Source organism: Oreochromis niloticus, linkage group LG22 (assembly GCF_001858045.2).
Source record: "Oreochromis niloticus isolate F11D_XX linkage group LG22, O_niloticus_UMD_NMBU, whole genome shotgun sequence".
In the NCBI taxonomy this organism is placed as follows: Eukaryota; Metazoa; Chordata; class Actinopteri; order Cichliformes; family Cichlidae; genus Oreochromis; species Oreochromis niloticus.
This window is the reverse complement of record NC_031985.2, coordinates 7,351,512-7,365,005: the sequence shown is the minus strand read 5'-3', so window position 1 is coordinate 7,365,005 and position 13,494 is coordinate 7,351,512. Positions and strand designations below refer to the sequence as shown.

General features: G+C 36.2%; 1 protein-coding gene across 1 annotated transcript; it reads left to right on the top strand.

Annotated features, from left to right (window-relative positions):
- Positions 1-1,522: 1,522 nt before the first annotated feature.
- LOC109196371 (major histocompatibility complex class I-related gene protein-like) lies at positions 1,523-11,509 on the top strand. Its single transcript, XM_025902450.1, has 6 exons — positions 1,523-1,666; positions 2,151-2,417; positions 3,730-4,008; positions 4,182-4,430; positions 10,794-10,800; positions 11,293-11,509. The coding sequence occupies exons 1-6, from the start codon at positions 1,621-1,623 to the stop codon at positions 11,411-11,413; spliced, it is 969 nt and encodes a 322-aa protein (XP_025758235.1). The 5' UTR covers positions 1,523-1,620; the 3' UTR covers positions 11,414-11,509.
- The last annotated feature ends 1,985 nt before the right edge of the window (positions 11,510-13,494 follow it).

Here is a 13,494-nt window from a genome sequence, read left to right as displayed (position 1 = left end):
AATAGCGGTGTCAGTGAGGGGAATTTGATTCTGGCCTGAATAGTATTAACGGTTTGTATTGTGACTTTTCACTGGATCACTCGTGTCTGCAGGCTGACAATACTGCACTAAATGTTACATTGACAGGACTAATACATAAAGATATCCAAACAGGCTGCCAACTTTGGTTTCCTAATGTTTATATAGAGAAAATAAAATTGTTACCAGACTTATTTTTATAACAAGAATTAGTCTTATTTAGATCATTCAAAGCTTCTTCCAGTTTCAATTTATGGCAGGCTATTACTCCCATATCGGTGCAAACTGAACCTCGTACTCTGTCAGGCTTTCACAAGCAACGTCCACCAAATTCACGGTTACCAATGCTGTTTTCAAGATAACGAGGAAATTAAGTTATTTTTGCTGTTTTTCTTCTGCCGTGATTTATTTTCAAGGGGCTACCAGAGGCCTGTGAGCTTGAGAGTCGTTTGCTTTGCCTAGGATTATATATCAGACGAAATGCAAATGATAATGTGACTGCGACAGTGTTTCATTTTAATGTCTGAATCTTAAAATATGTAAAACAGACTTCCACAGCCTAAAAACATGGCTTAAAAAAGAAGGAAAACAAAAATTTAATGAAATAAAAATAAAACTGTCAAAAAAGGGATATTGATTTTGTCTTTCAGTTTATTTACTATCTATTTATTTTTTCTAGAGATTGTTGAAACTCTTTTTTTGTTTGTGAATCTACATTCTCAGGCTGTACGCTATATATTTGTGTTGGTCTTTTGGTGAAAGGAATCAGATTGGTTACGTGTTTTGGTGCTGTTTCATTTTGAAAGAGATGTGCGGTGTCCTGACAAAAAATTACTTACACTATATCATCTAAAAGCTACTTTTGTGGCTCTACTTTAAAAAAAAATCTTCATTCATTCCGATTTTCTTTTAATTGTATCATGGACAATAATTCCTGACAATAAGGGTAGAGAGAGGATGTGCTTTAAATAGTCTCAATTTACAGAAACTGGCTGTAGATGAATGGCAGGCAGCTGCTCATGTTACCGTAATTAAACTCTTTGCCACAAGTCTTGGTGCATCATCCAGGTAAGGCTGAGGAAGTCACTTGAATGAGTTACGAAAAGTTTCTCCCACTGAAAAAGCTATTTTCTGATTAACAGAATGAACCTTCTGGGTCTTTGCCACAAGGCGTCGCTGTTGTCCAGTCTGCTTAACATGACTATTCAGAGATCATATATGGGCTGATATACCACAAACAAAAATAATATTCAACATTACTTCCTGTGGCAACTCAGCAAGTTCAACCTGCAGGAGCTGCTGGTTATTTTTTTAGGCAACACTGATGAAAACTTTGAAACAACGCAATGTTAAATCATTCAGTAGTTTGCATAGTTTCATAAGACTTTCTATGTTTTCTTATTTTTACTGCATATAAAAAAAGGTTTTGTGTGTAAGAACTGCAGAGTTAAGTGTCTCCATGGTTACAAGCGTGCTAACTGGAGAAACTGGAGGAACAGGGGGAGGAACACTGGTTAGTCACTGTCGGTGGACGACGACTTGTTGATTCACATTTCTGTAAATAAAAGGAATATTAGTTATGACCTTAAAGATAGAGAAACGATGAAGCTGTGTTTGCTGCTTATCTTCTGTCGTAGTTTATTTGCAGGTAAGAAAAATCTTTTATCTCTAACAGCAGGAACCTGACCTTGAGCAGCTTTTGATTTGATTGTACTTTAAAGCGCTTTTGACATTTTTAATTGAAGTTTAGAACACAGTTTCTGGAATAATAAGAATATGAAACAGGACAGAATTCTCTTATTAGTACTGGAGATTTAGGATGATTTAAGACACGCACACACACACACACACACACACACACACACACACACACACACACACACACACACACACAGATTTTGTTTCCCAGTAGATAGATGCCGGTTTTTCTTGATAACTTTTAGGTTTGCTGTAAGGAACACCCTCAAACCAGATCAGTGACTTTTATTTTTAATGACAATAAAAGTATGCTAGACTCATGTCACTGTTACTGTAACGTTTGTGTATATATGTTACCTTAATCATACTGAGTGTATTATGCTAATGTTTATTTTCTTAATTCACTAACATTATAAATATTGTTTGCTCCACAGTGAAACATTCACTGAAGTATTTTGTCACTGGATCATCTGGAGTCCCAAACATCCCAGAGTTTATGGGTGTAGTGGTGTTTAACGGCATCCAGGCGGGTTACTGTGACAGCAACAACATGACATTAAAACCAAAACAGGACTGGGCGAAGAAAATATTACAAACCAGTCCTCAGCACAAGGAGTGGTACAATCACATGTGTTTCAAGGAACAGCCAAACTTCTTCAAAAACATGATTTCTAATTTGAAGCAATTCACCAAAAGTGAAGGTGAACCTCAGATCATTTTAAATCATGGGATATATCTAAACAAAACAGACTGATGTGAAAAGCTACATTTTACATTCTGTGCTCCTAAAATTACAAATTTTCAATTTAGAGTTTGCCTTGAAGCATTGTACTTTAACACTTTTTCAGCTTTTTAAAGCTGTTGCTATAATCAAGACATCTGTCACATGACTGATGCGATCAATCGGTTTCTGTGTTTTTTTCCTCCTTTATCGTTTTCTTGTGGTCCTGTTATCTTCACATCAGGCCTACCTTTAAAAGCTGCAGTGTTCCACACTCAAAAAAATCTGTTGTTGGATGAACACAATTTAATCATGGCACCTTTTTCCACGTGATTTAACCAAGTACAATAACCCATTTTGACCATGTCAAACCAACACATTTGGCATTTGGTGGTTTAATGTAATCAGATTACGTTGGATCAACGTAGTATACTTGCATTAACTTGAAGTGATTGATTTAAGTATGTAGAGTGAAATTTGTTTTAATTCATTCTACACAAGTTAAAAACTTTAGGAAAACACAATGAAATCTTGTTGTTTGAACAACTATTTTGTTAATCAAGGCAATTACTGCTAGTCTTGCTTAATGAACCAATATGGGGGTTGATGATTTCATAGAGACAAACAACCATTTGCACTTACATTCATGGGTAATTTAGAATCACCAATTAACCTAACTCTATTTACACACTGCAAACCAGCCAGATTGTGGATTTCTTACTGTGAGGCAACAGTACTAACCATCACACCACCAAGCTCTCAATCCAGGCTTAGCAAAACTAGGAAAGCTATGATTACAAGGGTTGATGCAGAAGTTTCTGCACGTTTTTGTCCTTGACAGGTTAAACCACATTAAATAGTGATAGCATACACGTGGTGTGGGTGTAGTTGTCTGCCTCTTAAAACTCCAGCGATTTTCCTGCAGTTTGACATCTAATGTGATCATGGGAATGTCGTGAGTCCAGGCAACGAACATCTCTTACTAGATTGTATGACGTCATCTCAACAAGAACAAATTAAGCTGCTGAATTTCATGCAGATGCTACATGATTTAATTACGTTCACCATAGAAACATGAAATTATTTAGTTCAAATTACAAGTTTGAATCTTGTACATGTAACAACCATTTTTTTGAGTGCAGTTAGTTCGTGCTAATAAAAATGATGATGATCATCTAATTATTGGACTTGAATTATGAGCACAACTCAAACCTTTGAAAATAGCAGTGCTTAACACAAGGTGCAATATATAACAGCTCTTTATGATCGCTGTTTTCTGTCTGTCTCTTCAGGTGTCCATGTTGTACAGAGGATAGGCGGCTGTGAACATGATGAAAACACTGGTGAGGTGACTGGCTTAGTACACTTTGGTTATAACGGAGAAGACTTTCTTGAATTCAATCTGGAGACACTGACATGGATCGCACTGAAACCAGAGGCTGACATTATTAAACAGGAATGGGATGCTGACAGAGTTCGAACTAAACACAATGAAAACTTCCTCACTCAGATTTGTCCAGAGTGGCTGAAGATGTATGTGGACAGTGCAAAAAGCCCCTTACAGAAATCAGGTAGAATCACATGACCTGATACACTTTAAATTTTATTTTTATGAGACTGATTTCGGGCAGATATTTTCTTCATATGTCCCGATTCAATACCTCCACCTTTATTCCTCTTTCCTTTTCTGTTTTTACTTTCCCATGTTATTCCATATTCTCCATGCCCCCCCCCCCAGCCCCAGTTCTTCCCTCAGTGTCTCTCCTCCAGAAGACTCCCTCCTCTCCAGTCAGCTGCCAGGCTACAGGTTTTTATCCTGACAGAGGTCTGATGTTCTGGAGGAAAGATGGAGAGGAGCTTCATGAGGGTGTGGATCCTGGAGAGATCCTCCCCAACAATGATGAGACCTTCCAGATGAGTGTTGATCTGAATGTTTCATCCGTCACACCTGAAGACTGGAGAAGATACGAGTGTGTGTTTCAGCTCTCTGATGGTGAAGACAACATCATCACCAGCCTGACTAAAACATTGATCAGAACCAACTGGGTTGAAAACATTACAAAAGGTGAGGGAAAATCATTTGATTCGTTTTGTTTGCTTGTACTCTGGATTCTTGTTATTGTGGTGTTTGAATGTTTTATCCTGTTTTTGTTTGGGCCTCAAGCTGAATCTAAATAAATTTCAAAATTCAACAGTGTCTCTAATCCATAAAACCATTGGTTATTTATTTTTGGGCTTTCAATCAGGGAACATAATAGGTGTTAAAAGTCAGCCACATAATTTTAGTGTGTCCGCTCTGCTGAACTGAAATATGTCATGGTATATGAGTCTGAGAGATTATTTACTTCCCCTCACCATTATGGGATTTATATTAGAACTAGAATAATGCTACAGGATGGATGGATGTACTTCTACTCTAACCTGCTTCTTATACACATTTTATCTGGTTTGTTTGTTTTGACTGAGCAGAAAGGTCCTTGCACATGATGATCATTCCTGCTGTGGTTGTTTCTGTTGTTTTCATCATCATTGGATTTTGTGTTTGCAAAAAGAAGAGAGGTGAGATATTCAGATGAGCTGAGCTAATAATCTGATACAAACTGCAAAACAGAATTTCTCTGGCATTCTGAAATATTTCTTCCCTTTCTATTTCCAGAAAGAAAAAGGGAACAAAGTAAGTAAACTATTTTTCTTATTTACTCTGTATTAATTGTGTTGCATATAAAAGCAACTCTAACAGCAGTGTGAGTAACAGTGTGTTTTGGACTTTACAGCTCCGGGCGACATCTATGGACTCTCAGAGGGACTGAATCCAGAGACCCCGTCAACAAACACAGCACCCTATAGACAAATATACACACCGTCACCTACACAAGTAACGAGCAGAGAAGATTGTTGATCATTTCATTATTTTTTATTGATAACAGTTCTTTAATTTCTGGTATTTCTGTCCGGCGTGTGAGTATTCAGTTGTTTTCGAAAAAGTTAAACCTGAATCTGCTTTTACTAAATAATTCTAAACACTTTCTCCTGCATCAATATAAATTCTAGCTGATATTACAGAATGTGCTCTACATGTATTATGATCTTACCTGTAAAACAGGAACCTGGTGCACTGCTATCAGCAAGATCATTCAAAATACAGTATATCTCACCAATGATATGGAGATGACAAACAGTTATAGATGTTTACTTCATCAGTCCCAGCTGTTTTAATCATTGGTCTCAAAATTGAAAATAAGCTTGGTTTGTTGTCAAAATAAATGTTGCTTTCATGTTTCATTTAAAAAAAAAGACATCTTTATAATTTCTGTCTGTCTCACCTTGACTGCTGTAAATCACTTTGTGCTGGCTTCACTCAGACACTTACAGACTGCAGCTTCTACCTGAAAATTGCAAAACAGTGAGAGACTTGAATATATCACTGCAATAGCTGTTGAACTACTATGGCTACAAGTTAACGTGTGTATTGATTTTAATTTTTTATTATTATTATTTTAAAGCATCCTATGGTTATTTCAAGGTCTCTGTTTAATGACCAGAGATGGACAATTTACCAACAGCACTCCCAAATTGATGAAACTAATTCATATCAGACTGACTCCATCAATAGTGTTTCATAAATCTCTTCTTATTTATTTATTTTTGTTATTGTTTTTAATCTGTTTTTGTGTGTGTGTGTGTGTGTGTGCTTTCAGTGTGTTGGAAATGTTTTTGTTGTTGTTGTAGTTCTGTAAAATCTTCAATTTATCCATAGTCACTCTCTCGTTAACAGCTGTTCATCCCTTGGACACCTGAGAGAGACCAGATATGCAGAACCTGCACAGTTGTGGATGGTTAAACAAAGAACAGGTCAATCCTGCTCCAAACCCTAAATATTTACTATATAAACAATGCTCATGCTATAAAAAGAAGGAAAAATTGCCCTTATTATTGTTCCAGGTCTTTATGGACAGTATCCATTCCACTGCCAGCTACTGTGTACAAGTCATAACCAACAACCTTGCATATGTTGGTGTTAATGTTCCTGATACTCGGGTCATACAAATCTTTGGTCTTAAAGGAAGATGATCCATCTGTTGACTAAATAAACAACAGCTAAACTCAAAATAAGTGATCCCTTTCATAGCATCTCAAAGAGCACTCTGTCCCATAAGTTTGTCTCATTGCCTGTTTTTCTTTAAGCCTTAAAATGCTAATGCATTTGACCCTTGTTTCAAAAAAAAAAAATCACACTGCCCTTACTTTTTTTTTTTTTTTTTTTTTACATTTACTGATGAGAGGGATCTGCAAAGCTGGACTTCACTCATGGCATAGTGGCATACCCAGGACTAAACCTCTGGGTGCAAGGACATAGCACAGTTTTGTGTGGGACACCAAAATGTGGAGATGGACAAGTCCATCCTGTCACTCCTTCATCCATCTTCAGATGTGCCAGAACTAGAATCCAACTGGTTTCTTTCTACCTCTGAGGCTGACATGAAGGAGTCCTCAGAGGAGGCTGGAGAGCAGTTTTCTCTCTCAGAGTGCAGGATCATTTCCAGAATCCGTTCTATGCTGTAGAGTCTAGTTTTACTTTAGTTCTTGCTGCCGGGATAACTTTTGCAGCTCTGAAAGGTTAGCATAATTTATTATCATTGAACTAGTTTTATAATGCAAAGAATGGTCTTCTAAGAGAAAATAAGTTAGACATCAAACAAACACACACTCGTTTTCATACCTTAGTGAGGACATCTCATTCACATAATGCTTTCCTTAGACGCTTACCCTAACCCTAACCATTAAATATGAACGCCAAATCCTAATCCTAACCCTCAGCCTAAACCTAATCATAACCTAATTGTAAACTTGACACCCAACCACATTTTGAGCCTCAGAAATGCCTTCAAATTCGTGGGAACAGGCATTTTGTCCCCATAAGTGACTGTTGGTCCCCACGAGTATAGTAGCATGCCAATTTTCTGTCCTCACAAAGATGTTTAAACATGTACACACACACACTTCAGTAGCAAGATACCCTTGCAGTGAAAAATTGTGCAAGCTGCTATGAATAATAAAAACAAGTAGCGTCATCTGGTGGACGAACATAAAAATTGAAAGCAGGTAGTGCAGAATAAAGTCATAATATAAAGGAAGGCATTAACTGACATTTTTTGTCCTTAGAATCAAATGTGTCGCTTTTGTGTAGCTTAGACATTTTAGTCGAATTTAAGGACCTGGGGTAAGTCTAAAATATTATAAAAAAAAAAAAAGAATATCATCAGGCAAATATGAACTTATTTTAGCACAGCCAAATTGGCATGAAAACGGGAGGGAATCGGGGTCTTTCACGATCCTATTTTTTCCGTTACGGAGATATGAAGTGTATGTATATGTATTATGTATATGTATATGTAATATGTATTCTTTTTTTTTTTTAAATTAACGTCATATACAATTAAGTAGCACAAATGGACAAATAGCTGTGTCAGTGAGGGGAATTTGATTCTGGCCTGAATCAACGGTTTGTATTGTGACTTTTCACTGGATCACTCGTGTCTGCAGGCTGACAATACTGCACCAAATGTTACATTGACAGGAATAATACATAATAGATATCCTAACAGTCTCCCGAACTCTGGTTTCCTAATGTTCATACAGAGACAATAAAATTTCTAGCATATTACAAGACTTATTTTTATAACAGGAATTAGACTTATTTAAATCATCAAAGCTTCTTCTTCCAGTTTCAATTTATGGCAGGTTATTAATCCCATATCGGTGGACATGAAACATAGAAGGAGAGAGCAGGAATCTGAACCTTGTACTCTGTCAGGCTTTCACAAGCAGCGTCCACCAGATTCGAGGTTACCAATGCTGCTTTCAGGATAACGAGGACATGAAGTTATTTTTGCTGTTTTTCTTCTGCCGTGATTTATTTGCAGGTAAGAAAAACTAAAATTTTGAAGCTGTGACAGCAGGTCACCTGACCTTGAGCACTGTGTTTACTTTCGTTTTAATTTAATAAGTAAGCGTCGATAATTACCGTGATCCCAATGAAGTACATTTTAATATTCACTTTGTGGAATAATAATGATACAAAACAGGATCAAACCGATTCAGGATCAAAACCAATTTATCAGACGTTAATTAACAATTCTTTTTCTTTTTTTTCTCCCTCCTTCTCCTTCAAGCTCTGGTCCTACCAGATGCCTGCGAGCTGATAACGAGCTGATAACGTGACTGTGTTAGTGTTTCATTTTAATGTCTGAATCTTAAAATATGTAAAATAGACTTTAATAAGTTCCGTAGCCTAACCCCCCCTCCCTCCACATTTTTACACATTAGACATTGTCTTTATTAACACAGAGATCTGATGTCTTGTGTTCTTCTATAGTACAGCTGTTACACATATACTATTTATATTTAACAGTGGAAAAGTAATAACAAATAGCAATAATACAATGTAATGTAATAATACCGCTCTCCTCTGGATAAGTCCTCACACATTTCTAACAAATGAGTTTACCTGTATAAAAAAACATACTGATTTTTCTTTACCATCATTCTTCTTCTTTCATTCATCTTACCTGCCACTCCGTTTTCAGTGAGAACAACATGTAAAACTGTCGCTTACACTGTATTAATTTCGTTTGGCCACGTGGCCTCATCTGGTAAATATTTAAGCCACTACTATGAGCGGTTCTTTTATGTAATCATTCAGATAAACTAACTGCATCTGTGTATACACAGTAGCGCACTTCTGGTAGACAACTTTAAGACTCGCAAGTGCATCATCATGCTAATTTGGTCTGTCAGTCACAAAACTGACACTGCATCTCTTTAATGAGAAGAAACAGCAGTTTTTGTTTTCACTTGACCATATTAAATTTGACACTCGTTATCTAGATATACTAGAACACTAGCTGTCATCATATCACTAGATAAACATTCCCACTCAGTCCTTATTTATATGAAAGTAGCTATATTGTGGTGGGGCTTGTTTATTTGTTTTATTTGTTTGTTTGTTTTGTCTTTGCTTTACTTTTACTTTATATGTTGTTTGTTTAATTTAAGGCTAAAAGAAAATTAAATCAATGAGAGGTAAAATTTGAGGGGGTAGGGACTAATAAGTGTATACTTCTGCCTACTCCTTTTCAAACAAAAGAATGGAATTATATTTTGTAATGATTGCGAATGCACATGTTTGAAATAAAAATGAGCTGAACTGAACTAAGATGACAGCTTTGACCACTGATTTTGTCTTTATTTAATCCATGAAATACTCTTAAAGTAACAACTGAATTTCAAATGATCAACCTAAATATGAATACTTTTTATGTCCTCACTTAGAAAACACAAAGTGGACAACACCTCTGCTTGGCTGCTGACATTGTTTGCACGTTTCTAACTATAAATAAATATTGTTTGTCTCACAGTGAAACACTCACTGAAGCATGTGGCCACTGGATCGTCAGGAGTCCCAAACATATCAGAGTTTTTGAGTGAAATGGTGGTTGATGGCATTCAGGCGGGTTACTGTGACAGCAGGAACAAAATACTAGAACCAAGACAGGACTGGGTAAAGAAAATATTAGATGACAACCCTCAGCAGCTGAAGTCTTTGACTGTACAGTGTTTTGTGACTCTGCCAAACTTATTCCGAGCCTGGATTTTTGGTTTACAGCAGCAATTTAACCAACCTGGAGGTAAAGTATTTCCTGTTATGCCTCATGTCACATCATTATAAAACATTAGATATACCAAAGCAAAACAAAACTTTATAACAAAAAGTTTTTTGTTAATCATGAAAGATTTCAAGTTTTAATTTTGTTGGCCTGTTTTTTATTTGAGACCTTAAAACCATCATCATCAACCATTCTTCTATGACTCCTCTGCTGAATCATTTTCTTTATCTTGTCCTTCTAAACCTTTTTGTTTTAAACACAAATAACCAGACGTTAATATAAATCTGCAATGTTCGTTTTTCAATTGATTAAATTATTCAACTATTAATACTCAAATCTTGGAGAATAGCAGTGCCTCATGCATTGAACAACATTAATGCAGTTCACTGCAGTCTTTGTTTTCTTTCTGTCTCTCAGGCATCCACATTTTACAGAGTATAAGTGGCTGTGAATGGGATGAAAGCACTGGAGAGATGATCAACTTTTTACGGTATGCTTACAACGGAGAAGACTTTCTTGAATTTGATATGAAGACATTAAGGTGGATCGCACTGAAACCAGAGGCTGTCATTACCAAACAGAGATGGGACACTGATGAAAATAGAATAAAATACACCGTCGAGTTCCTCAGTACGACTTGTCCAAAGTGGCTGAAGATGTCTTTGGAAAGTGGGAAACGTTCCCTGCAGAGAACAGGTACAGTCACGTAACCAGATGTAGCTTCATGGATGCTGTGGTGTTTATTTTATGTTGCATCGTTTTCTAATAATACAGGTCTCTTTTAAAAGAAAATGGCAGAAAAGTTTAAGCTGATTTCATATTTAATGATTTAGAAAGTAACTGAAACTGGGCTGGATCTCCTGTACATCTGTAAGATTTTATCAACACTCTCAATTTAACGTTTGATCAGAAAAATTTTCAGGCACAATTAGAATTTTCAAACGACATGCATCAGCAATCACACTGTTTTTTCTTTTCTATTTATTGTTTAATTTTCCCAGATACATTTTTGTCTTGTATGTTTGACAGTGTTTTGACTGATGATGCTCTAATGTGTTATTTTTTGTCAAATAAATGTCTGCAATTATTTATTAGATGTTATCAAGATGCTATAACATTGTCAGATTTGGAAAAATGAAACCCTTCTTTTTATCTTTTTGATATTTTCTTCTCTTTCTTTCTCTCCAGTTCTTCCCTCAGTGTCTCTCCTCCAGAAGTCTTCGTCCTCTCCAGTCAGCTGCCACGCTACAGGTTTCTACCCTCAAAGAGCCGTGATGTTCTGGAGGAAAGATGGAGAGGAGATTCATGATGGTGTGGATCCTGGAGAGATCCTTCCCAACAATGATGAGACCTTCCAGATGAGTGTTGATCTGAATGTTTCATCAGTCAGACCTGAAGACTGGAGCAGATACGAGTGTGTGTTTCAGCTCTCTGACGGCAATGACATCATCACCAAACTGGATAAAAAAGTGATCAGAACCAACTGTGGAAAAATAATACCTGTCGTAGGTGAGAGAAACATTTTGTTTGCTGTCTCGAATATAATGCTTGACCTTTTTGTCCTATATTTAATCCCAGGAGGAACAGCTGTCACTGTGGGGAAAATGAATGTCTTAATTTTTTTAATTATTGTATATTACAATCATTTTCTCTTTCATTGTAAATATAAACTGTTACTGTTATTATTATTAAGAAACCCATTTTTGCAAAAGTTTCAAATCAGGTTAATTTGCATAGCGCCAAATCAGAATAAAAGTCACCTCAAGGTGCTTTATACTTTAGTTAAAGACCCTGCAGCATTCTGAAGAAAACCCAGCAATCAAACTACTGTCTATAAGCAACACTTGATGACAGTAGGAAGGAAAAACTACATTTTAACAGGCTTAGAGACGGGCAGCTATCTGCCTCAACTGGTTTGGGGTGAGGGAAAGAGACAAGAAGAGAAAAAGAGAGCATGAAAAAGATATATCACAGACTAAGGTAGAAAAAGGAGAACGATGTGATGACATGTTACAGTGAAATGTAAAGACGTGGGGAGTTAAGAGTAAAGAGGAAATGCTCAGTGCATCACAGTGTATCACATGACGTCCTGAAACAATCTGAAACTATAGCAGCATAACTAAAGAAGGTATAGAAAGTCACCTTGACTATAAGCTTTATCAAAAGCAGAGATAGTGTCTGTCTCCTGAATCCAAACTGGGAGCTGGTTCCACAGAAGAGGGGCCTGAAAGCTGAAGGCTCTGTCTCCCATTCTACTTGTAAATACTATAGAGAGTATATTATGAGAGAAATATTGTTTCTCTTTCTCATCTTTGTCAGTATTCTCGCTGTAGCTTTTTAAAGCTTTTTAGGAAATATTTAGGGGAAATTGATAATAATGAATGACAGTAATCTGGCCGAGAAGTATTTAATCTATGAACTAGTTTTTTAGGATCACTCAGAAAGATGTTTCTCATTTTAGCAATATTGCACACACTACATATTAATTTAATATGAACACTGAAGGATATATCCTGTTCAAAATTAAGTCAGAGATTTTTCAGCGAAGTCATCCAGACCAGATATCTGGTTAGAAGATTTTTACAGCCAAATGCAAGCTTCTATGTTTTTAAGATATGCTGTCAGTTTAAGTAATAGATTTGTATCAAATATGTGACAAATTACTCTTCATTTATCCAAACAAACTGAAATCTATCAGATAGATTCAAAACACTCAAAACAGACCAAATGATCAGTTAGCTGTTTTACAACTACTCTTCCAGGATATTTTAAATATTACTTTATTTTAATATTACTCGTAAATATGTTTATTCTAACCTGCTTCATCTGCAGATTTGATTTTGTTTGTCTGTTTTTACTGAGCAGAGAATCCCTCTGACAGGATGATCTCCATCATTGCTGCAGTGGTTGTTCCAGTTCTTCTCATCCTTTTTGCAGTTGTTGGATTTGCTGGTTACAAAAAGAGGAAAGGTCAGAGAATCAAAGGAGCTGAGTTTATCGATGAACCAGCACCAGCTGTACAAGGTTCAATTTTATTATTATTTTGGTATTGTTTATATTAGACACTTTTATTTTTGAATATATATGACAGAAACTTTGATTGTGATGCAGAACAAATGCCTGAAATAATTTCTTTTCTTTTTATTTCAGGCAGAAACTCAAGTTCACCTTGTAAGTACAACTTGTTTTACTCTGATATACAGTTTATGTATTTTATAAAGAATACCAGTGATTTTTCTTCTTTGGAAATAACAGTGCCTGGCAACACTGCTGAACTGTTGGAGAAACTGAAACAAGATCCACATGTATAAACGCAGGACCCAGAAAACAGTGTTCAAATCTCCAGTTAAACAAACACATAAAAGGTGCTTTTTAAATAGTTTGTTTATG